At 35.7% G+C, this 26,539-nt stretch overlaps 1 protein-coding gene across 2 annotated transcripts in view; it reads right to left on the reverse strand.

The window, feature by feature from the left end:
- Nucleotides 1-24,644, reverse strand: part of LOC109085014 (solute carrier family 66 member 2-like) — a 37,535-nt gene extending 12,891 nt beyond the window's left edge. The window contains exons 1-4 of one of the 2 annotated variants that reach the window (XM_019099656.2): nucleotides 24,050-24,644; nucleotides 22,648-22,781; nucleotides 20,631-20,681; nucleotides 2,153-2,369 (exon numbers count right to left, since the gene is read on the reverse strand). In XM_019099656.2, the coding sequence (XP_018955201.1) occupies nucleotides 2,153-2,369; nucleotides 20,631-20,681; nucleotides 22,648-22,781; nucleotides 24,050-24,252 (605 nt within the window). In that variant the 5' untranslated portion in view covers nucleotides 24,253-24,644. The remainder of the gene's footprint in view (nucleotides 1-2,152; nucleotides 2,370-20,630; nucleotides 20,682-22,647; nucleotides 22,782-24,049) is intronic. The other variant, XM_042745287.1, reaches the window with a different exon arrangement.
- Nucleotides 24,645-26,539: the final 1,895 nt, after the last annotated feature.

Genomic DNA, 26,539 nt, shown 5'->3' on the forward strand with positions numbered 1-26,539 from the left:
AAGCACTTTGTCCAAGCAATGGTTTAAGTTTGGGGTGACCTAATCACTTTGTCTAACCAATGCATTGAGCTTGAGGACGATCCAAGCACTTTGTCCAAGCAATGGTTTAAGTTTGGGGTGACCTAATCACTTTGACTAAACAATGGATTGAGCTTGGGGACGATCCAAGCACTTTGTCCAAGCAATGGTTTAAGTTTGGGGTGACTTAATCACTTTGACTAAACAATGGATTGAGTTTGGGGACGATCCAAGCACTTTGTCCAAGCAATGGTTTAAGTTTGGGGTGACTTAATCACTTTGACTAAACAATGGATTGAGTTTGGGGACGATCCAATCACTTTGTCCAAGCAATGGTTTAAGTTTGGGGTGACCTAATCACTTTGTCTAACCACTGCATTGAGTTTGGGGACGATCCAAGCACTTTGTCCAAGCAATGGTTTAAGTTTGGGGTGACTTAATCACTTTGACTAAACAATGGATTGAGTTTGGGGACGATCCAAGCACTTTGTCCAAGCAATGGTTTAAGTTTGGGGTGACTTAATCACTTTGACTAAACAATGGATTGAGTTTGGGGACAATCCAATCACTTTGTCCAAGCAATGGTTTAAGTTTGGGGTGACCTAATCACTTTGTCTAACCAATGCATTGAGCTTGGGGACGATCCAATCACTTTGTCCAAGCAATGGTTTAAGTTTGGGGTGACTTAATCACTTTGACTAAACAATGGATTGAGTTTGGGGACGATCCAATCACTTTGTCCAAGCAATGGTTTAAGTTTGGGGACAATCCAATCGCTTTGTCTAACCAATGGATTGAGTTTGGCGATGATCCAATCACTTTGTCTAACCAATGGATTGAGTTTGGAGACGATCCAATCACTTTGTCTAACCAGTGTTTTAAGTTTGGGGTGACCTAATCACGTTGTCTAACCAATGGATTGAGTTTGGGGACGATCCAATCACTTTGTCTAACCAATGGATTGAGTTTGGGGATGATCAAATCACTTTGTCCAAGCAATGGTTTAAGTTTGGGGTGACCTAATCACTTTGTCTAACCAATGGATTGAGCTTGGGGACGATCCAATCACTTTGTCCAAGCAATGGATTGAGTTTGGGGATGATCCAATCACTTTGTCTAACCAATGGATTGAGTTTGGGGATGATCCAATCACTTTGTCTAACCAATGGATTGAGTTTGGGGACGATCCAATCACTTTGTCTAACCAATGGATTGAGCTTGGGGATGATCCAATCACTTTGTCTAACCAATGGATTGAGTTTGGGGATGATCCAATCGCTTTGTCTAACCAATGGATTGAGTTTGGGGACGATCCAATCATTTTTTTCTAACCAATGGATTGAGTTTGGGGACGATCCAATCACTTTGTCTAACCAATGGATTGAGTTTGGGGATGATCCAATCGCTTTGTCTAACCAATGGATTGAGTTTGGGGATGATCCAATCACGTCGTCTAACCAATGGATTGAGTTTGGGGATGATCCAATCATTTTTTTCTAACCAATGGATTGAGTTTGGGGACGATCCAATCGCTTTGTCTAACCAGTGGATTGAATTTGGGGCAACCAAATCACTTTGTCTAAACAATGGATTGAGTTTGGGCATGATCCAATGGCATGACTTTGATTTTGAGGCAACCCAATCACTTTGTCCAAGCAATGGTTTAAGTTTGGGGCGACCCTATCAGTTTTTTCAACTAATGGTGTAAGCTTGGGGTAACCTGATAACTTTGTTTTGGAGTGACCCAATCACTTTGTCCAACCAATGGTGTACGTTTGGGGCAAACTTTCAGTTTGTTCAACCAACAGGCTTGTTCGACTTAATGCGGCACCACAAAGATCGGCTGCCGCCTGACAAAAGCAATGCATTCTGGTTAGAAAATTTGTCTGACTTTGATTGGTACTGCAGCCGCCTTGCAATCACATGTGCCATTAAAGTACCGCGAGAGCAAAACGAGACCACTCGCCTAGGTCAGGCACTGCAGTTGCTCGAAATTGGCTGCAAAAGCCTTGATGACGAGTCGTCTTCAAAAAGTAGTCTTCAGGGAAATAAACTTCTAGGTTAAAATATTAACACCATTGAAGAACGTTTGATGAACCCTTCTTTTTAGAGCAAAAACATTAGCAGTACACACCTCATGCCTTCAGTAGATTTGTTCTGGTAGTTGCAGTAGAGCTGTGGAGTTCCCAGCATGGCCTCTGTAAATACGGCCAGAAAACCCAGGCTCTCTACAAACAGAACTGAGTCCAGTAGCAGATACGTCACATAGGCGGCCATTACAGTGAACGCCAGCACACACTGCAGGTAATCCACAAAACCACTCCAAGACCAGAAGTAGTTCCAATCAAAGTCTAGAATTCAGAAAGAAAGAGAGTACATGTTAAAAATAAAAATGTACTACAGTTTAAATTGGTTGAAAGGAGTCCAAAAGACTTTTAGGAGAACATTTTGAGGTCTGAAAGGCAGTATTCTCAAAATAGACTAATTTTTTATTTAAAAATTATATATATATAATATATATATATATATATATATATATATATATATACACATACATATTAGACATTTACATATTAAATTATCAAGTTCTTCCTTTCAACAATACATTTCATAGAACACTGAAACATTGGACATATATACAGTATGTATGCATTATGCAAAGGAATGTATTAGTGGGGATGAAGGGTTGAATCAATGTCAGATCATCAAGTTCAGACCACTGACCCTCTAAGACATGCTCTGACAGGATCAGACAGCAGGGAAAAAACAATGCTAAATGGAAACAAACAAAAATAGCCAAATAATAATAATAATAATAATAATAATAATAATAATAATAATAAACAGTAATTACACCATTCAAAAGTTTGGGATTGGTTACAATGATTTTGAAAGAAGTCTCTAATGTTCACCAAAGCTGCATTTATATGATCAAAAATACAGTAATATTGTGAAATATTATTACAAATTTAAATAACTGTTTACAATATACTCTAAAATGTCATTATTCCTATTCCTCATTTATTCAGTGCCACATGATCCTTTAGAAATCATTCTAATATGCCGATTGCTGCTCAAGAAACATGTATCATTTATTATCATTTTTAAAAACTGCCTCATATTTTTGTGGAAACTGAACAACTGACAAAACCAAACAAGCTAAGAGATGGGCCTTACAAATGGTTTTTCCTGACAGCAATGGGTTTTGTGCAAAAAAGGGGTATTGACAGCAAAGGGGTATTGGCTGCCGAGAGCACGAAACTGTCAAAATTAAATTTGGTACGATCTGCAGCTTTGGTACTGTGTTGGGTGACCACGCATCCAGAATGAAATCTGGGTCCTAAAGGAAAAGCAGTTCGAAGACTGTAAGACCCCCTAAGAAGTCCTTTTTCATGATCATCCAGTTCCCAGCACACAAGCCTCTCAGCAGGGATGAGTCTGACTGGATTCTGACCTAAATAATTCACTTTCGCCAATTATTTTGGCCTCGTGTCGATGGAGGCTGAACTCAGAGAACTCATAAGCCAGCTCTCCGCCCATCCGTCGGTGGAAGAGAAGAGCATATCTAATCAAAGCACGCTGGGAGCCTCAACAACGGTTACTCTCATAAAGAGGCACTGGAAATGTCAAAGTAACAAAGTACAAGCAGAAGCATGAGGACCACAGTGACACCCAGAGTGTCATGAAAATGTCAGGGCATATGGGACAAAGCTCTAGATGGTCTAGATGGACTGGAGCGGGAAAAACACACATTCAGTGAATAAATGTAAGGCTGGTTTAGGAAAACACGATTCCAGCAAATCATTGCTTGGTGCGCCTCTCTCTTCGGATGCCAGCTGTGCTCACAAAACCCAATCAAGAGGGGGCGGCACAGCTTAGACACAAGTGTGTTTGGGTAATCTGTTTATTTGGATAGAGCGCTTTACATCCAAAACTCTGCTTCAGTAACTGCAATCTTTGTTTGCTCCATTACTTGCGGTGTTTGCTAAAGTCCTTTTTGAACAAAGTTTGAACAAATCGCTAACCGTAGTAGCGATGTATATAGCACTGCCCACAAAGAGAACGCTGTCAAAACAAGCTGCTTCCTATTGATCAACGTGACAAATTCTTGTGCCAAAATTCAATAAACCAGAAGTCAATGGGAAAATTCTTTGCAACCAGAAGTCCACTGAGAAGACTATTTTTCATCCCGCAGATTTCTGTCATGCACTAGTAAGTAACTGCATCATAAACACTGTGAAAACTGACATATGAAATATTAGTCAGAAAAATATATTTGATACGTCAGGCTTTTATGGCTCACAGTAAGAAAAAAATCAACTCAATTTTATTCAGAGTCCCAAATTGAGCAAAAATATGCAATTTCGTACAGTTACTGATATTTATATTGCCAAAAAGTAAGATAAAAGTCTGATAGTTTGTATATAAATATCAATGAGATCTTCATAACATAAAATGGATATAAATATCAGCTGTCACTCAATATCTCCCAATAATATGTCTTAGTAAAAAGGTATTTAAAGGCTTAGTTATTTAATTTTAATAATTTAATTTCATTCATAATTATTAGTCTTTAAATTCAATTTAATTCAATGTAATTTAACTTCTTTTATATAGTTTATAAGTTTAATTTCATTCACAATTATTAGTTTAGTTTTTAAATTAAAATATTAATTGAAATCAAAATTTAATTGTTTTATTTGGTTTTAAATCAATAAAACAACATTTTAATAACATTTTATTAAGTAAAAATTACATTTTTAAAATTATTTTTTTTTTTTTTTAAACTAGATAGGCAAAACATACAATGCAATGCAATACAACATGACTTATCGTGATTTAAAAAAAATCAAGGTCTGGATAATCAAGTAAACCTAAGTAGCTTCAGTCCAGTAAGTGTCATCTTGAAGCCAAAGTTAAAGTCAAAGTTCAGGATTAATAACTAATTATTACCCAGTTATTGTAATCACTATAATAAAAACATAGTATGTACTGTATATGTGGACAAGCACTAAAGTGCTACCTTTTATGTTTATTTCTAAAAATCTGTAAAGATTACACAGAAAAAGACCTGAAGGGAGAAGTTTTACAATTATACTGAAAGGTATCTTCTTTTACTTGCTAAAGAAAGCTACAAACTCAGTCAGATGACAGAAAGCAGATTGTGCAACAGGTTTATTAAGCAAAGTTTTGAATATGCTGACCATTTAGAGGCCTTATAGGGTTAAACTGGATAGCAATGCTCTGGCAACCAACCAAAATAACAACAACAACAACAACAAAAATCTAGATTTCTAATGAAATCTCCCGCTTGAAGCAAAAGAGTGAACAAGAAGTGACACACCTGTAGCAAGCATTTAGAGAAGGCATGAATGACTAATTGTGCTTCGCATCAAGTATGAGGTCAGCCGTATTACACTAACGCACTCTCATCACAGCCCACACAGAGAAGTGCGTGACCGTCGAGCTCAGACAGCGCAGATCTGCACATGAGTAACTCTACCACTCTCTGTCATGACGACTTTATCTTAACCGCTCCTCACAGGCAGTTCTGGAAAATCAACTCGGCATTAATTCCCATGATGCAAGACCGGAAAACAATTTTAATATTTGATGCACAGACAATGATAAATGGATAATGAGAGAGAAAGTGAGATCAACGCTTCCCCCGTCTAAATGTGCATTGTGGGAAACAGAAGCAGCAAATCTGATCTGCGTAAAAAGTGAAAGACATGACACATTCAATATCGCAAAGGATTTATAAAGCATCTCAGTATTGTGAATTTATTCGGTCTAAGTTTGTGAAAGTTTCTGCTGGCTTGAGAGAGAAACTTTGCAAAGGTTTAACCATATGAAGAGACGTTTTTGTTTTATGATTATTCTCATGAAAATTAATCTCACATCCATGTCTTAAAAAAAAAGAAAATGATATTTAAAGACAATTAAGTAGATTTTTGCATTGACAGTTACAGTTCTCATAATGAATCTAGATCTATATATATATACACACACACATTATTTATATATATATATATATATATATATATAATATATATATATATATATATATATATATCTACACACACACATATTTAGGATAACAGTTTATTTTGTTAATTTTAAGGTGTCCTTATTACACGTTACATATACTTGTTATTATAATAACAATAAATTATGCATAATTACATTTAAGTAACCTTAAGACAAACCCTAATCCTAACCCTAACCATCTAGTAAGTACTTGTAGTTAATTATTATTATTAATTGGTTATTTGTTTTATTATTATGTTGTAAGTAAAATTTTAAATATAGTGTTATAGTATATAGCATTAAAGGATATACAACAAATACTAAATAAATATTTATTCGGTAACACTTTACAATAACGTTTCCATCTGTTAACATTAGTTACTAACAATTAAAATGACTTCTAAAGCATTTATTAATTGTAGTGAATTTTGAAGCACATGCACGTCTGCCGCTTTAAATTCTGGAGCGCGTTACAGCAGGATGGATTCTGATTGGCTGTCAGTGTTTGTATCGTTCATCAGCTGGAAAAAAAATCGCTCTGAAAGTGATTACAACGATATCGTTTCTCTGTGCCTTTATCGTTATAGTTGTGGTGTGGTGTGGACTATTCTATAATATTGAGAACAATTTTACAACTATATCTTTATCGTTATCTTTACCGTTATCTTTATAGTTATCGTCCGCTGGTGTGAATAAATACTGTAATAAATGTATTGCTCAATGTTAGCTGAAGTTTGTTTACAAATGGAACCTTATCGTAAAGAGTTACCATTTTACATATTCTTTTACTCGTTTTTTTGTGTTTAATTGTCATGAAAATTGTGTCAAAAACTCCCAAGGGTACTAAAAAAAATAGTCTTAATTTTTAAACACATGAATTCTTTCTTGACGGGTTTCATGAGATTCACCTGTAACGGTCTGAGATGAAACTGTGATTAAAGCAGCTGTTGTCTGAGCAGTAAAATGTTATCACACTGGAGAAATCAGTTTGACAACATGACAGCCGTTGATTTGAGGCTGGCAGAGCGTTATCTAACGCACCGTCGGAGGAGAACCAGGGCCAGTTTATGACATTTCAAACGGATTTATTGAAGTATTGATAATTAATGACAGTAGCATTTCAGATGACATTTTACAATCAGATCAATTACTGTGCTTTTGTCTGCGGCGTGACAGAGAGGACAGGTGCGGGGGGAGTCTGTGTGAGACAACATTTACTAGTTTGACAGAAAGATTATGAAAGAGCAGAAACAGAGATCTCAAGAACGTGACTTATGTGATATTTTAATTGGAAGACTGGTCAGGACTTTAGTCAGTGTTTCAGATATAGTAGATGACTTAAGTTATCAGTAACTATAGTTTCAACGTAACTGTCCATCCAACGCATCTTTGACTTTAAAATACCTCCTTCTGTATCAGCACATCCTTTCAGAGCTATGAGGAATTCACCAGTAGCCTGAAGAGAAAAATACTGATTTGTATGAACAGCTATATAGACAAATCCTGTCTTAAGTAATGGTGCAAGTTTAACTTAACCAAAGCTGTGTGTTGAACAGTGGAAGACAGGGTTGGGTGGAAAGGTGCAATAGGGGTTTTTGTTAAATAAAAAATAAATTAAAATAAAAAATGTATTTATTTATTTTAAAAATAATTTAATTACATTTTAATTTAATAAAATATTATTACAATGTTATTTATTTAAAATAAACTTTAAATTATTAAAATTATTAAAATTAATTTAAAAACTAATAATTATGAATTAAATTAAACTTATATAAAGTAAATTAAATTATTAAATTTTAAATATAATTTTATTTAATAATTGAATTAAATTTGAAAACAAATAATTATAGATACAATTAAATTAATCATTTTGTAGTAAATACATTTAATAATTACATTTAATATAAAATGAATAATTATAAATTAAACTATATCAACTAAATCAAATTATTAAATGTTAAATTTAATAATTTAATGTCATTATTTAATTTATAATTTAATTACATTTACAAAATAATAATTTTAAATTAAACAATTTCTTACATTTAAATTAAATTAAATTAGCTACTTGGTTTTTAGTTTGCATTATTTTTTCTGCAAAGTATAGGTGACATCATTTAAAAAATGAAAGAGTTTCTATGTTTTCGAGTCATTACTTTTTGATGACAACAAATTATTTGTCTTTGGAATAACGTGCACTGATAAATTGTGCACAATAAGATCAGGACAGTTTATTTAGAAAACAAATGGGGTCAGTTTGGACGTCAAGTTGACTAAGTTCTCTCATTTCAGTTATGCATGATGTAAAAACTTCACACTTCCTCAGTTGCTACAGTTTTTGCATTGCTTTGCATCAACATCATTATTTATCGATGTCCTACATGTCGTCTCAGTAAGGAGCACTCACACCCTGGAGGAAAACCCGCTGAAAGAAACCACACACAGTCTCATGCTGACCATTTCACACGGTCCTTTCACAGGAAGCTGCTCGTCTTTTCAAAAAGAAGCCTTTGGCAGGATATTTATAGACTTCCTTCAAAATGTGCCAAGTGCTCTGTGTCTGTATCACGTCGGTCATGCTACACCTTCTCCAGTCCCATGCCTTAATATAAAGAGAACATCACTGTCTCTCAGCCATCGCTGACTATACAGCACTTGTGTATAAGGAATTATGGGCCTGTAAATAGCTTTCCATGTGGCAGGCATCACTGAAGGGAACAGGATTGTCTGGAACTCACTGATAACAGTACCAACCCAGAAGAAACCAGCAACACCTACAGCGGAGCTGAGACGCAACGGGACGGCCATGATACTGGAGACAGGCATATGTGAACATGGCAATCATGCTCGGATCCGCGCCAAAACAATCGGCCAATGAGACAAATGGCAACCTTCCGCTCTCTCTCGTGAAACCACCACTTTTGAGCTAGGTGGGCGTGGCTTCAACAACCAGCTCCTGCCTCTTTGCCCATTTTCAATGATCCGGGAGTGACGTGAGGCAAAGATGGCGGCGGCCGGCTTCGCCCACTTTGAGCTTCAAAAACGCTCTTCAGAAATCTACGGGTGATGTCACGGACACTACACGTCCATGTTTTTATACAGTCTATGGTCCGAGATCACCTGAACGAGGTGGTCTCGGCTCGACTGAAAATGAACTCTAGAGCGGTTCGGTTGTAGTGAGAAAGCAATCCGATCCAACCAGGCTACATCACAATGTATGATGGGTAATTACGTAAGTTCCATGAAAAGCATTAGCTTTGTTGTTTTGCTAATATCCAAAAATGAACCCACGAATATCCCTCGAAGCTGTTGTCGTTCCATCTTGACGGATGACAGCCGTGAAAGCGAGCTAAGCAGGGTTGCCAGGTTTTGACAACAAAACTCACATAATTGCTTCTCAAAACTAGCCCAATCACATTTCGAGAGGCATCCCCCATTAAAAATTTGGGTGGGGTAAAATACACGTTTTTGGTGGGGTTCCCCTGGTAAAATTCTCATTTTATGGGGCTAAATATCACGTTATTGAGGTTGCTTAAACCCACCGACATGAAAAACAACCCACAGCAACAGTGTTAACGTAACCTAATTCTGTGGGAAAACCACAGACTTGGCAACACTGGAGCTGAGTAGAATTCCTGAATATAAACCGTGGAACTTTGACCAATAAGAGGACAGTTTACTCGCACGTGACTTGTATTAACAATTTTGGTCCGTTTAGAAACTTTGCCGTGTGAAAGCGAACCGCACCAAAAGCAATCGATCTACAGGTGTGAAACTATTCTGATTTCATGGTGAGGCCACAAGCTCTGTTAAAACAATTTAGGACGGGTAACAGAAATGTATTTGACTGCAAATTGGCATGAGGTAAAAAGTATTTTTGTATTTATTTTTATTTACAAATATTTTGAATTATTGTCTCATAAATGGCTTTCATACATTTTTGAGAGTTGAACCGCTGGGCATTTTACCACCTAACAACATTTTTTAAATCATTTTGAAAAAATTTGCTTTTATTGTTGTGTATATTTGAATGATTATTTAATTCCTTTTAATAAAAAGCACTTTGAATTACCATTGTTTATGAAATGTGCAATATAAAAAAGCTTGCCTTGCCGTTTAACCACCTAACAACATGACAATTTATGACCTTAACTAACTTTAATTGAACTAATATCAGAATTTTATTTATTTATATGCTTTTTACAAACATCATTACTCTTTTGTAAATATTGTTAAGGCTTTGAGAAGTCAAACCACATGCGGTTTTACATATGAAATACATAATTTGTTCAAATTATTAAATGTTTTGAAATAATTTCAGATTTATTATTATTATTTTATTTATTTTTACAAATGAGATAATTTGTTTATTTTATAAACATCATTACATTTCGGAGTCAAACCACACAATAATTTACAAGCAGACATCACATTTTATACTATGAACCAATTTTGCCTGAAGTAATATCAGCAATATCAGTTCACACATCATTTATTACTATTACATTAATATCAAGATTTTGGGGAGTCAAGGGGAGACATTTTACAAACAAGCAAAATGACAGTTTTTAATCTGAATATTTTTTTTTTACTAATATCTTGAATTTTTTTATTTTATTTTATTAAATATCTTTACGTTTTTGAGAAGTCGATCCACATGACATTTTACTCTGACAACAAACTTTACCTGAACAAATATCAGTATTTTATTACTATCTCATAAATATTGTTATGTTTTTGAGGAATAAAACCACATTCAGTTGTAAAATGACATTTTACAACTGAAAAAAATGACAATTAGCCTTAACTAATATCAGAATTTTTTACAAATATCATTTATTTCTTATTTTATAAATAGGACTACGTTTTTGAGGAGTTGAACCACATGACATTTTACAACCCAACAAGATCACTTTTTACAATATGAAGCAATCATGCTTTGCCTTAACATCAGTTTTGTTTTGTTTTCAAACAATACCATGTATTCATCAAGTATTATAATCATGTAAAATCATGTCTCATTATTTCATAAATGCTACATTTGGGGGGAGTTGAAATGCATTACATTATAGTTACTTTACCTGAACCAATATCAGCGTTTCATTTTTACGTCACAAATTACTATTTCACACTGACATTTTACAACATGAACTAACTTTGCCTTGTCATAAAAAGGTCAAATGATCTCATATTTTAATAGATTTATTGACCTCCTTGACACACACTTTGCTTCTTTCTTCTTCATAGAAGGATTGTGCTCAAGCCAATGGATGCATGAACTGCATTTTAATGCATAAAAAAAAAGATTAAGAAAAAACAAAAATGAGTGCGTGTGCTTTTTTTGTTGTTGTTGCCTATTGTAGGTGTAATACTGTAAATAAAAAGAATCTCTGAATGCACTGAAAGCCATGTGCACGCACACACACAGATGCAGAACTGTATATGTGTGTGTGTGTGTGTGTGTGTGTGTGTGTGTGTGTGTGTGTGTGTGTGTGTGTAAAGGGCCGTGTAGCGCTGGAGGCTGTGCGTGTGGAAAGGACCGGATCAAAGCGGCAGTTGTGCGTGTGTGTATTGAGTGTGGTGGCACTGCTTTACCCTGCTGTGCATGTGTGTATCGCTGCTGCCAGCGGGGCAGTGTGTAGGAACAGACTGCCACGGCTTTTAAACAGCAACCCCACCAAGCTCATCCTCTTTTTCAGCTCACACCCACAGTCCTAACTGCAAAACACAGATACTACACCACAAACAGAGCAGAGCGCTGGATATATACTGTGACATTCCTGCCACTGATTTTAGCGTATTCTTGGACAAGCTGGCAAAATATACAAAGCTTTAGTGCAACTAAACAGCCATACTTTAGACACTTTTTACAAGCAAAATTCAGCTACATGACTGTGTGTTGTGGGTGCTGGTCGGGACGTTGCTATACAGATGTTAGGATGCTGCAGTTTGCTCGCTGAGGTGTTTTGAGTGCTTTTTGCCTGCTATCAGCGCTGCTTATAAGAACAAGTCTCTATGATACTCTGGTCTCTGTATACAGCTCAGGTTGTGGCTTCAAATGTAAGTCTGTGAGATTTTTTTGCTCATTTTCTGCACAGATATTTTGAGCAGGTTATTGAATATATGGTAATGGCACACCTTTTCATGCAATTTGATATATTATTCATCCTGACATCACAAACATTGTGAAATTTTAATACTTGTTCAAATGTCTAACTCTAGGTTTTTTTTTTTTTTAATGAATACTATTATTTAGCAAGTATGCATTAAAACAATCAAAAAAGTGACAGTAAAGCCATTTATAATGTTATAAAAGATTTCTATTTTGAGCAGATTTTGTTCTTTTGAACTTTGACCAAAATATGTCCTGAGAAAATGTATCACAGTTTTCACAAAAACATTAAGCAGCACTATTTTAACATTGATAGTAGTAAGAAATGTTAACACTGAAAACGAAAAGTTTTCACGCCGATGTCGCTAGTAAATTTCACAAATAATTACAAAGAAATGGCAAACACATGCTCATTAATCATGAAATTTTGAAGTCAAAAGATTGAAATAACATTCTCTTGTAAAACATCCAGGTAACACTTTAGAACCAATTCTCACTATTAACTAGTTGCTTATTAGCATGCATATTACTAGCATATTGTTTTTTATTAGTACTTATAAAGCACATATTAATGCCTTATTTTACATGACCATATTTTATATCCCTTAACTTTACCCAATATCTAAGCTTAACAACTTCCTTATTATTAATAAGCAGTAAATGAGGAGTTTATTGAAGCAAAAGTCATAGGTAATAGGTTTTACTCTAAATATATATATATATTTTTTACAGTGTAGAATGATTTCTGAAGGATCGTGTGACACTGAAGACTGGAGTAATGATGCTGAAAATTCAGCTTTGATCACAGGAATAAATCACATTTTAAACTATATTAAAGCACAAAACAGTTATTTTAAATGATAATAATTCTTCACAATATTACCGTTTTATTTTTACTGTATTTTTAATCAAATAAATGCAGCCTGGTGAGAATAAGAGACCCAAACTTTTACACAGTACTGTATATTGTTCACCAATCACTCTTACAGAAATGATGGCACAGGGATATTCATCTTCATAAACCATACGCACGCACGCATAAACTATTTCCAAACGGAACAAATAACCTCTTTTCCTCTAAAAGCACTATTTTCCTCAGGGTCTGTCCTTCTTTTCTTTCTGTCCTCTCCCTCAGGCCCACTTTGTGAAGTTTCACTCCGTGTCCGTTTATAAATAGACGGCGTTCAGACCAGGGGCCGGGAATGATTGACGTGAAGCAGAGTGGCACTATTAGTTGTCCGTTCCTTCTTTCAGCAAAGCTTCAGCCCACATGCCAAGAGATATCCGTCAGTCCCTTACTCTAATTACAGATAAGTGAAATAGAAAGACGTGTCAGGGAGGCCTTTGGAAGCTTAAATGAGTGACAGTTGGGTTCTGTAGGGCCTGAAGCTGGTCCTCTTCCAGATCCACACAATCTGTTCCTTCGCAGCTCTGTCCAGAACGGACTGCCGCTCAATCTGCAGAGCTGTGGACTGACTGTAGTGAACGGTTAAGATGCTATCGGCTTGTAAACGCCGGACTGAATTCACACGCCAAATCAGGAAACAAGCACTTTGTCTTCATGTGACAGCGTTTGCAGATCAATACAGCATTTTTCTCATGCTTTGCGCTGTGAAGAGGTTTTGATAATTTGTCAGCATTAATAATACCTCTAATCGTTTTCTCGATTTATTTGATGAGTGTACAGTATTAGTTAAAATATATTAAGAAATCTATTATTTACCATATGTTAGGCATGAAAATATTAGGATCTGCATTTATGACTTCATTCTTTGAGTTGTGAATTTTTTTTTTTATCAGATTTTGTCAGCATTATTTTTACCAACAACAGCAACAACAACAATAATAACTATTATTAAACAGTTAACATTTAATAACCAGGCATTGTTGATGTACAACATTTTATATTAATATTTAATTACATGGTAAAACTTTGTTTTACAGTGCCCTTGTTACATGTAAATTACTATCATAATAACCAGGGTGCGATTTGTGAAATAAACAGAGGGGGGGATGCTTTTGAAAAATTTTATGAAATGTTTTTAATACGACGGAAATTGTATTTAGTGTGATCTCAGTTTAATAAAAACATTGTAAGCCTACGTTAGGCCTATTAATTGTAATGATTTAATGTCCACGGTTATTCAAACAACAAATTGCATCGAGAAAGCGAGGAAAGAACACAACGGAGCTTTTTGAAACTCCGAATCAGTTAAACCATTGCGTCGCAAAATGATTAACTGTTTCGATGCGCTTCAATCGGATCGCGTATCGCGAATCATTTGATTCAGATCTGGACGTCAGAGCGGGTTTGCATGATGTTTTTATCCCCACCAGGGATAAAAGTTATTCAGCAGAGGCAGGGATGCATAGACCAGAAGGGGGGAAATCCCCCCCGGCAAATCACACCCTGATAATAACAACATTAAATTATATGGTAACACTTTATTATTGGAAAAAATTCTGGACTCTAAATCTCAATATTTTGGTTCATTGAGCTTTTTTTTTACTCTTATGAGTCCCTCAGTCCCTGCTGCTAAAAAAAAGCTACACAGCATGAGGCCGCTACCAGCAAACGCTACTTTTGGGATGCTACTCTGCAGGTGATGAGCAGTGCTGGTTTCCTTCAAACACGATGCTTAGAATTGAGGTTCATCAGACCAGAGAATCTGGTTTCTCAGAGTCTGAGGGTCCTTTAGGTGCTTTTTTTTTTTGCAAATTCCAAGTGTGTTTTAGATTTCTTCACTGAAGAGAAGATTGAGTTTGGCCCCACCACCATAAAGTCCAGATCAGTGGAGTGTTGCAGAGATGTTTGTCCTTCTGTAGATTTCTCCTATCTCCACGTATGATCATGGAGCTCAACTAGAGTGACCATCAGCTTCATGGTCACCAGTCTAGACAAGGCCCTTCTCCATCAGTTGGACAGTTTGGCCAGGATGTCAGCTCTAGGAAAAGTCCTTGGTTGTTTCAAACTTCTTCCATTAAGAGTAACAGAGACTTGGTTTTCGCTCTGATATGCATTATCAGCTGTTAGACCTTTTATTAAGACGTGTGTGCCCTTCCAAATCATATCCATTCAATTGAATTTGCCACAGGTTAACTTCACTTGAAGTGTAGTAACATCTATAAGCAATATAAATGCTCCTGAGCTACATTTCCAACTGTCCCAGATAAGGTTATGAATACTTATGCAATGGAATCATCTAAGTTTTTTTATTTTTAATAAATTTGCAAAGATGTTAATAACCTGTTTTTTGCTTTACCATTATGATGTATGGAGTGTAGATTAATGTGGAAAAAAAGTTATTTAAAGCAGTTCAACATAAGGCAGCAACATAACAAAATATTTCAGTTTTTTCTTTTTAATAAATTTACAGACATTTCTATAATTTTGTTTTCACTGTCATTATGAGGTACAGAGTGTAGATTAATGAGAAAAAAAAATGTGTTGCAGCCTGATACTACAATTGTTTAAATATTTTTTTTTCTCATTAATCTACACTCTGTACCTCATAATGACGAAGTGAAAACAGAATTATAGAAATGTCTGTAAATTTATTAAAAAGAAAAACAGAAATATCACATTTACATAAGTATTCAGACCCTTTGAAACAACACTTGAAATTTAGCTCAGGTGCCTCCCATTTCTCTTGGTGATTGCTAAGATGTTTCTACACTTCGATTGGAGTACAACTGTGGTAAATTAAATGGATTGGACATGATTTGGAAAGGCACACACCTCTCTATAAAAGACCTCACAGCTGATGATGCATATCAGAGCGAAAACTCAGAGGAACTGCCTGCAGAGCTCAGAGACAGGATTGTATCAAGGCACAGATCTGGGGAAGGCTACAAAAAAATTTCTGCTGCACTGATGGTTCACAGTCGCTTCCATAATTCTCAAATGGAAGAAGTTTGGCACAACCAGGTCTCTTCCTACAGCTGGTCGCCCAGCCAAACTGAGCAAATGATGGAAAAGGCCTTGTTTAGACTGGGGACCATGAAGCTGACGATCTCTCTAGTTGAGCTCCATGATCATATTTGCAGATGGGAGAAATCTACAGAAGGACAAACATCCCTGCAACACTCCATGATCTGGACTTTATGGTGGTGGGGCCAAACTCAATCCTCTCTTCAGTGAAGACACATGAAAACACACTTGGAATTTGCAAAACAGCGCCTAAAGGATCCTCAGACTCTAACCATCGTGTTTGAAGGAAACCAGCACTGCTAATCACCTGCAGAGTACCATCCCAAAAGTAAAGTGTACTGATAGCAGCCTCATGCTGTGGGGCTGTTTTTCAGTGGTAGGGATGGAGGGACTCATCAGAGTAGAAGAAAAGTTCAATGCACAAATAATATAGAGATAGCCTTAATAAAAAACCTGTTCCACAGCGCTCAGGACCTCAGACTGGGCAGAAGGTTCACCTTCCAACATGACAATAACCCTACAACCAAGACAACACAGGAGGTGCTTAGGGAAATCTTTGTGAATGTCCTAGAGTGGCCCAGCCTGATTTGAACCCTATCGGACATCTCTGGAGCAGCAGATCTCTTAGAAGTGGTGAACGCCTCACTTCTTTCTGGGACTTTTCCAAACTCCATGAAAACTGCAGTTGTTAAGCCCCTTCTGAAAAAGAGCAATCTTGGTAACACCATACTGAGCAACTATAGACCAATATCAAATTTTCTTTTATAGGCAAGATTATTGAAAAGGTAGTTTTTAAATCAGCTGAACAAATACTTAAACTCAAATGGATACCTAGACAATTTTCAATCTGGTTTCCGACCACATCACAGCACAGAGACAGCACTCATTAAGATAATAAATGATATTCGCTTTAACTCTGATTCTGGCAAAATATCAGTGCTGGTACTGCTAGATCATAGTGCTGCGTTTGACACGGTCGATCATAACATACTTCTAGAAAGACTGGAAAACTTAGTCTGGCTTCCTGGGATGGTAATCAAATGGTTCAGGTCATACTTAGAAGGAAGAGGTTATTATGTGAGTATAGGAGAGCATAAGTCTAAGTGGACATCCATGACATGCGGAGTCCCACAAGGCTCAATTCTGGCACCGCTCTTGTTTAGCCTGTATATGCTCCCACTAAGTCAAATAATGAGAAAGAACCAAACTGCCTATCACAGCTATGCATATAATACCCAGATTTACCTAGCCTTATCACCAAATGACTACAGCCCCATTGATTCCCTCTGCCAATGCAATTGATGTAATTAACAGTTGGATGTGCCAGAACTTTCTTCCATTAAACAAAGAGAAAACTGAAGTCATTGCCTTTGGAAAAAAGATGAAGTTTTCAAGGTGAATGCATACCTTGATTCTAGGGGTCAAACAACTAAAAATCAAGTCAGGAATCTTGGTGTGACTCTGGAGACAGACCTTAGTTTCAGTAGTCATGTCAAAGCAGTAACTAAATCAGCATACTATCATCTAAAGAACATTGGAAGAATTAGATATTTTGTTTCCAGTCAAATTTGGAGAAACTTGTTCATGCCTTTATCACCAGCAGCTGGACTATTGTAATGGTCTCCTCACAGGCCTTCCCAAGAAGACCATTAGACAGCTGCAGCTCATCCAGAACGCTGCTGCCAGGATTCTGACTAGAACCAGAAAATCTGAGCATATCACACCAGTCCTCAGGTCCTTACACTGGCTTCCAGTTATATTTAGTATTGTTTTTAAAGTACTTTTACTTGTTTATAAATCACTCAATGGCCTAGGACCAAAATACATTGCAGATAGGCTCACTGAATATAAACCTAACAGACCACTCAGATCATTAGGATCGAGTGAGTTAGAAATACCAAGGGTTCACACAAAACAAGGGGAGTCAGCTTTTAGCTATTATGCCGCCCACAATTGGAACCAGTTTTTCTTTATATATATTGTTATGCAATTATGACTTGTAGTAATTGTACTCTGCAGTTTAAAGAAAATTCATTTTAAAAGGAAAGCAGTTTGTACTTAAGTGTCTATTGCATAAACGTCATTAAATGCAGTTTTTTTTGTTATGTCTTTTGTTAGTTTTTACCATTTTGCTGCATAACCCCATAAACAGAAATGAAAAATAAACGTTTGTGTTACTTTCAGCAGAGACTATAGTGGATTGTCGGACAAAATGCACAGTCAGCAAATTTTGGTCGATATGCAGTCAGGCAGAGCGAGCAGTTTTTGGGAAGTTTAAAGGAAAACACATTTATTTGAAACACCCTGGTTTCTGAAAGCAGTGATTGGATGCTAATTGAGGTGGTTGCGGTGTCCTGTAAAGATAATGCAGTGCAGCGAGACTGTATGTGGGAGTGCCGCCCATTTACGTCCATTAAAGCACAACCACCAGGACCCCAGCAGTCTGCCCTACATCAAACACATTTAGAAATCTCTGCAAGCGCCCGGACTGAATTACAGCCAATCAGACACTAACAACTGCCTCCTGCTTCAAGCCTGAACGACGGACATCACCAGGATGACAAATAAGGACAGATAAATTGAGATCTGAATGCACTGGACAAAATCTCTGACTTATCGAGTGTTCGGATATTATATCAGTTCTGCCCTCAACCAGCAAACTGCCATTCCTGCTTGACCTTTGACCTCTGGATGGATCGGAGCACACCTCCATTATTCGGTTCCTCTGGATCAATGAGCTTGCGAGCAAAGCAGCAATTAGCAAACAGCTCTCAGCCTGAGTGCTGAACACACTTCTAATGAGGTGTGTGAGGGGCCGCGGGGCATACGTGATCAATACAGCCAGCCATGTGACACAGAGAGAGAGAAAACAACAAATCTGCTTTTCCATCTACTGCTAGTTACAGCTAGATGAAAAAAAGTATTATAGCCTCAGTACTCTTGCTGATTTAAACTCACTAGGCAGAAATAATATTGCAACAAAATAGTTTTTGTAAACTGAAAAAAATAAAAAAATAAAAGGGTGTTTCAAATAAATATGTGTTTTCCCTTAAATAAGGCACGAAGAAACTACTTTCATTTTCTGGTCAAACTCTATTGAAGTATGGGAGTTCAAGGTTAAATGACTGATCCTAAAACCGGACTGAAGACCTTCACATTTGCTCCAGTGAGAGGAGACGTCATTCACAGCAGCTGCCCGACAACCACAGGACCTCAACGAGACACAAGCGCATATTAAATAGCAACTCCAGCACATGTGCTGCTAACACCTGACATCTGGCATCGTCCGCAGTCAATAATAAGATGCTTTCTTCAAAACCCAGTTGAATTCTCTCCAAAAACACTACAAATAACCTCAGATAGAGGACATAGTTACCAGTATAAAATAAAATCGGTGCACATATGTGCAGAAAGTCTGCAGACGTGGGAGGTAAAGCATAAGAGTGTTTCAATCACTTGGTGAATCACTGTACAAGAGCAGATCTCGGGTATAAAGCACTAACGCCACCTGCTGTTCATATACAGCAACAAAAACCAAGAGTGCCAAGAGTGCGCTTTCAGTGAAAAACGTGTCCATTAACTATTAGTAGACCGTCATGTGACATTGCAATCATCATCAGTGCAGTAGCCAAAGCCATGCGACACTCTTCTGAGTGTTACAGGGTTAAATCATAAAGCCATCAAGAAGAATGCAGAAGTATAATATAGCACATCATGCAGCCGTATGAAATATTACTCAATTGCTGATTTGGCAACCAGTTAAATGAGCTGTTAGAAGCATGAAAACTGAATTACTTCAACATGCGAGCCATACACAAACTCATATCAATTCAATTGATATCTATTTGCATGCACCACTGGAATTTTAGCATCCAAATCAACAGAATACATGCAAAACTGCATCTATCACTAATGAAACATGCGTTTGTATTTCATTCTTATACTCTAATGTCTGTTTTAGATACATGCAAGTGAAACTTCAGGGTTAATAGAGAGTTATGGAGTCAAAACAGGGCCACATATACATATAATTCTTGCAAAAGAATTTAAGTATTGAAAAAGAAAATAAAGTTTTGCAAATGAAAATGAAAGTATTGAGAAAAAATTAATGTGCTTTTTGCAAACAAAAATAAAGAATTGCAAAAATAAATGAAGTATTGCGAGAAAAAAGAAGATTTGCATACAAAAATAAAGAATTGCAAAATATAAATGAAACCGCGCAAAAGCAATAATTTGCAATTCTTCATTTTTGTTTGCAAAACTTCTTTTCTTCTTGCCATTCTTTATTTTTGTTTGCAAAAAGCACATTTATTTTTCTCAATACTTTCATTTTCGTTTGCAAAACTTCAATTATTTTGCAAGTATATGTGGCCCTGTTTTGACTCCATAGAGAGTGGTGAATTAATGACAGGATTAAAGGAGTATAAGGTTCTGTACCGGTCTTACTGGGAGGAAATGAGCGGGGTGGATGATGGATGAAAAAAAAAAAACTATAATATCAGACTGGTGCTTTGAGGGCAACACATCAGTACATACCCAGAAAGAGCCTCTTAGGAACTTTGATTTCTTCATCCTTACTGTCTGTTGCTTCAGACAAATAAGACAAATAAACAAAAAATAAGAACAGGGAGATTGCATCGCTCCATCTTTACGAGGACACAAAAAGCCCTGAAGAGATGAAACTCATGAAAACATGTCCAAGTCATGTTTCACCCTAAAAATCAGCTGTTAAGGAACTATTTTTCACAAAGAAAAATAAACATATTTTTAGAACCATTATGATATGTGAAATTTCATTTTAATTTCCAAGATCATTAGTTGAATTTATTAAGCAAAACATTCTGTAATTTTTCATCTCAATTTTTTCAAATATGCCACAAGTCAAAAGTTTGGAATCATTAAGACAAGTTTTTGAAAGAAGTCTCTTTGTTTGTTCAAAAATATCACGATACCACGGTTTGCACAAAAATATTTAGCAAAACTGTTTTCAAGTGTGATAATAATGTTTCTTGGACCATGTGACACTGAAGACTGCAGTAATGATGCTGAAAATTCAGCTTTACATCACAGATATAAATTACATTTTGAAACATATTCAAACAGAGCGCAGTTATTTTAAATTTTTATTATTTTTCACAATATTACTGCGTTTACTGAATTTTTAAATCAAATAAATGCAGCCTTGGCCACTATGAAAGTCTTCTGTTCTGTCAAAAGTTATACATGACGGTCATTAATTTTTATGTGTACCAAATGGGTTTGTTCAAAATGAGGTCTTTTTAAATTACCTTTCATGCAGTGTGTAACACAGCTCTGACTGAATGAAAACATCCTGCAAGGTTTTAAATCTGAAAGTGCACCTTGTATAAAGTTATTGTCTCTCAAAAGAAAGAGTCGACTCCGAATCACTGAAACGAGTCGTTTTTAAAACGAATCCCAAGCGATTTCATGTTGACATCAACATGAAACATTAGCATATTGCCCACCCACTTGTTGCTCTTTTTATGTTGGTCTGAATGAAAATGCAAATTCATTCTTTGCCACTAGGTGCCACTTTTGGAGCAGTAAAAATATCGGTTTCCCCGGTAACGCTGTTGCTGAAATAAAAATGAGACCAATCGGACCAATCACTGCAGATTAGCGTCACAAAAAGGAGGGATTTGGAAAAATGAATTGTTTGGGAGTTTTTGAGCAAGTAAGGTAAAAATAAATGTATATTATAAAACAATGAAAGTGTTTTTTGATCTTGCATGCATGTCAACCTGTTGTTGAGGACTCCCAAAACCAAAATATGAACCTTTCATAACCCATAATAGGGGCACTTTAAGACTTCAATTTCAATGTTGGTTTGTATCTTGATTCAATTCGTTTTACAGTTATTTCCTTGCTTCATCTAGTCATTTTGAACATTCTCCATCTGTTGAGAAGCCGCTGGAGAGTTTTACAAGTTTGCAAATCTGTTTGTGTCGTGAACAAAATAGCTCCGGCTGACGTCAAACTGTTGTCTTAACATCAGTGACATGATCTAAAGACAACAGTGAACCCATAAAGACACACTTGGGTATGACTTTACACTAATAGATAAAAACTGATTAAACAGGATGTCCTGTGCAAACAGAAGAGCCAGAGTCTATTAGCTCTAACAAATGTGTCCAGGGAGTGTTTCTAAATAAGCATATTCTTCATTCAGCAGTGTGTATACTTAGAAACAGTAGATTAAAGCATTACTTACTATATACTGCATCACATATTATTCTTAAAAATGAGTACAATACATGCAAAGTTCAGTGCTCTGGCTCAGTTTGAGAGAACACACTCATCTTTTGTTAACTTTGTAGCACACCCCAACTATAAATAAAGCTGAGACTGATGTTCACCAAGCAGCCAGCTGTTCAAAGTTCAACCTCTTCAGAGGCCCTTCTTGTATGATAATCACATGAGAAACGCTCAAAGAAAGACCCTGACCATGTGACTGTATCATGTACTGTAATTCAATAGTTCAATTCAAACTCAATTGGACAAAGAGGCTGTAAAGAGTCATGAAGTTTGGCACCTGTGAAGGAGCGGCGTTTGGTGTTGAGTTCAGTGGCCATGCGGACGCTGGTGCACAGGTTCAGCATGATTAACATCGTGATGATCATGATTACACTCTGCCAAAGCAGCGGAGTCTCAAAGAAATGTCCAAACCTGAAAAATAACATCAAAACACATATATACTGCTCAGAGAAAAGCATCTTTTAACCAGTAAATTTCCTTTAATTGTTTTTGTCAGGGACTGTATATTTCTCTGGCCAAAAGGTAAGCTACCAATATTTGTATTTATTTATGCATATCAGTAAGTTTGTACCAGATACTAGTGTAACTATTAAGACTTTTGTATATAAATGTTTGTTATAAATGAACGAGGGTTATTAAAAATTTCCATTTGTCACCAGCCCTTGAAATGTCTATACTTAATACAAAGGTGACAACAGAAAAGAAAAAAAAAATTAATTATCCTTAAATATTTTATTAAATATCTTGCAGATATATTTCAGATCTTAAGAATAGAAAAGTTTCAGATATTCTCAAGTTGTCCGAACTTAAACATTGTTATTGAAGCCGACTGAAGATATATATTAAGTTTCCAGGCCTGGAAATCACAATTTAAAGATTCTCAGGTTTGCCATTATTGTTAAAACCTAGACATCTGTGATTGAAGAAACACAATACATATAAACCTGATTCAGTATGACATTAATATAACATGTTTCAAACAAAGACTGGTGTCACATAACTACCTCTTTATAAATACACTAGTGCTCTCAAATCGATTAATCACGATTAATCCCATCCAAAATAAAGTTTTGATTTGAGTGTGTGCTGTGGATATTTATATGTATATATATTAATATACACACATAAATGTATACACTTAAGATATATGTAAAATATATTTATATATAATATAAATCATATATAAATATGAATACATGTATACACATTAGGGCTGCAAAACGATTAGTCGCGATTAATCGATTCAAAATGAAAGTTTGTTTACATACTATATGTGTGTGTACTGTGTATAGTAATTATGTAATGTATATACATAATATATGTGTGAGAATTTATAGATACATAATAAATATACACAGTACACACACATAAAGTATGTAAACATAAACCTTTATTTTGAATCGATTAATTGCAACTAATCGTTTTGCACCCCAAAAATACATGTAAATATGTCTTAAATATATACAGATGTCGATGTGTGTATGTATACATACATGAAAATACAATTATATATTGTATATTAATATATCAATTGATCTGACAGCACTAAAATACACATAATAATGGATTATGACAGATCAGTGGATTACGTGCCATGTGTTTATATCGTTCCTTCACATAGCGGTCTTGCAAGCAGGTGTTGTGTCTCCAGACATGAAGGTTGAGATATAATAACTCACCTGAACAGTATTCTCAGTATGTTGGCTACCAGCAGCACCAGGCACACATATGTGGAGAATCCCTCTGCATTCTGGGTCCTACGGATGTCCCTGTACTGAGGGATGTATGGCACAACCCCTCCAAATATGATGGCAAGAGATGCGATCCAAGACACTGCTTGATGAGCAGCATACATGATCTGATCCATAATCACTTCATCCATCTTTGAGGGATGCAGCTAGCCTTTATAATCAAAATCAACTGAATGCAATGACTATGTAATAACACCTAAATCACATTACTGTTTTGTTCACATTTTAAAGTGTAATTTCTTGCCGATTACTGGATGTATACTCTAAACAACTGCAGTAAATGTACTTTCATTGTCCCAGTCAACATCCACTGATTCATCTAGTTCATTCAAGTGATTCCCCTTTCCAGCAAAGAAATACTTGCTAAATCGATGGCAACGGATCCTCAGCGTGGGTCCATGTCAGAAGACGTGCATCTCGTGTCTTGCAGAGATCAACAGAGCGCTGTAAAACATTTTAAAGCCACTGTGATCCTCTGTGCTACAGCTGGCTAAAGCTCATAACACTATTTCCGTGTTGCATACGTCACAACACGCTCATTACATATTCATGAGGCGGGCGGTCCTATCGCCAGTAGATAAATGATTATGTTTATCTACTGGCGATAGGACCGCCCGCCTCATGAATATAAATTATCATTATAAATTAAAGCAAGTGCAATGGATTTATTTTAGTCAGTCTCCTAATTAAAGTTTGGTCAATAACTGGAAACGTTTTAAACAATAAATAATAATATAATTTCATATTTCTGATTTTCTGTACAGTGGATCTGAAGAGAGACCAAGCTGGCCAAAGCACTGAGCACAAATGTTGGAGAAGCTTGAGATCAACACAATATTTTTAAATGCATGAATTATTCACCGGTGCCTTGTTTTCGGTGTGATTTAGGTTTGTATATACAGTATGATGTGGATCTTGTACCTAAAGCAATAAATTAACTTGTTTAGCCTCTTGTGTTAAATCTTTTCCAGGATATAATATAAACAAAAATGGAAAAGTATCTCTTGCAGACAACGTCAATGATCTTTGAAAGCTGTCATTAATCTATAGGCCAAAAAACATAATTGGTCCATTTTTAATGCATTTTTAATACTTGCAAAGGACTTAGCCATGCATAACTGAACTTAAGGGAATTCTTATTAACTTTTGCATGAGTTTGTGATATATTTTGCACTAAGCACTCATATAGTATCCTATGCTTATTACTTAAAAAAAGGTTCGTTCAGAAAGAACTATTATGCGACACTACGCCATAGTGCAACATTAACTGATGTTGGCAGGCATTAAATGTACTTTTGTATGTAATTTACAATATTTATTTAATTTGATAGAACTGTAGTTATAGTTTTTCGTATATGAAAATTAATATATAAATTTTATTAATACATTTTATTTAATATTAATATACTAACAAACAGGTAGTAATTGCAATGTAATCTGGATTACACAATCAGATTCCAAAAAAACTAAGTAGGCCTACTTGTGATTAGATCACATTACGTTTTAAAATGCCTGTAAGTTACTTTTTTATGGATTACATGATTTGGTATTTTTCACACAATGGCAGTAAATTATTCGGTTTTTCTTTTTCTTTTAAAGTTTCCTTTCTAAATAGACCTACCTGCTAGTAATCATGTACAATGTTGGTCAGTTTTTTCACATTTTTTACAATTTGACATTTTTTATATTACTTGTCATTTAAATTTTACATTTTTATATTAGATTTTCATCAACACCCTACTGTTTTTTCACGAACCCCAATTTGAGAAACCCTACTGTAATGTAATGTTTAAAGCATTTCATGAAATTGATAACAAAGAGTTAAATATATTCTCTCTCTCTCTCTCTCTCTCTCTACAGAATATGTTACACAAGAATCCCATTTAACTTTATTTGATGAATGAGTTAGGTAAAAAAGTAATCAAAAACTACATTACTAAATATGTGTAATCCAGATTATGTTACTAACTCCAATTCATGCACTAAGTACAACTAAAGTCATGCAATAAGCACTGTTAACAAGGTGTCATTTTGCTATATCCTTTAGCCAGCAGCTGGCAGCATTGTTTCTCTCTTCTCTCTGCTTCCTACGTTGCAGTAAATAATCAGTGTAATTAAATCCAGACCATCACTGAGATCGAGATTTATACATCCTCTGAAAGCTTTCTATGGATGTATGGTTTGTTAGGAAAGGCCAATATCTGGCTGAGATACAACTATTTGAAAATCTGGAATCTGATGGCGCAAAAAAAAAAAAAAAAAAAAAAAAAAAAAAAAAAATCTAAATATTAAGAAAATCCCTTTTGAACTCGTCCAAATAAAGTCCTTAGCTATGCATATTACTAATACAAAAAACTGATATATTTATGGTACGAAATTTACAAAATATCTTCATGGAACATGATCTTTCCTTAATAA

This window comes from Cyprinus carpio, chromosome B19 (assembly GCF_018340385.1).
Source record: "Cyprinus carpio isolate SPL01 chromosome B19, ASM1834038v1, whole genome shotgun sequence".
Lineage (NCBI taxonomy): Eukaryota > Metazoa > Chordata > Actinopteri > Cypriniformes > Cyprinidae > Cyprinus > Cyprinus carpio.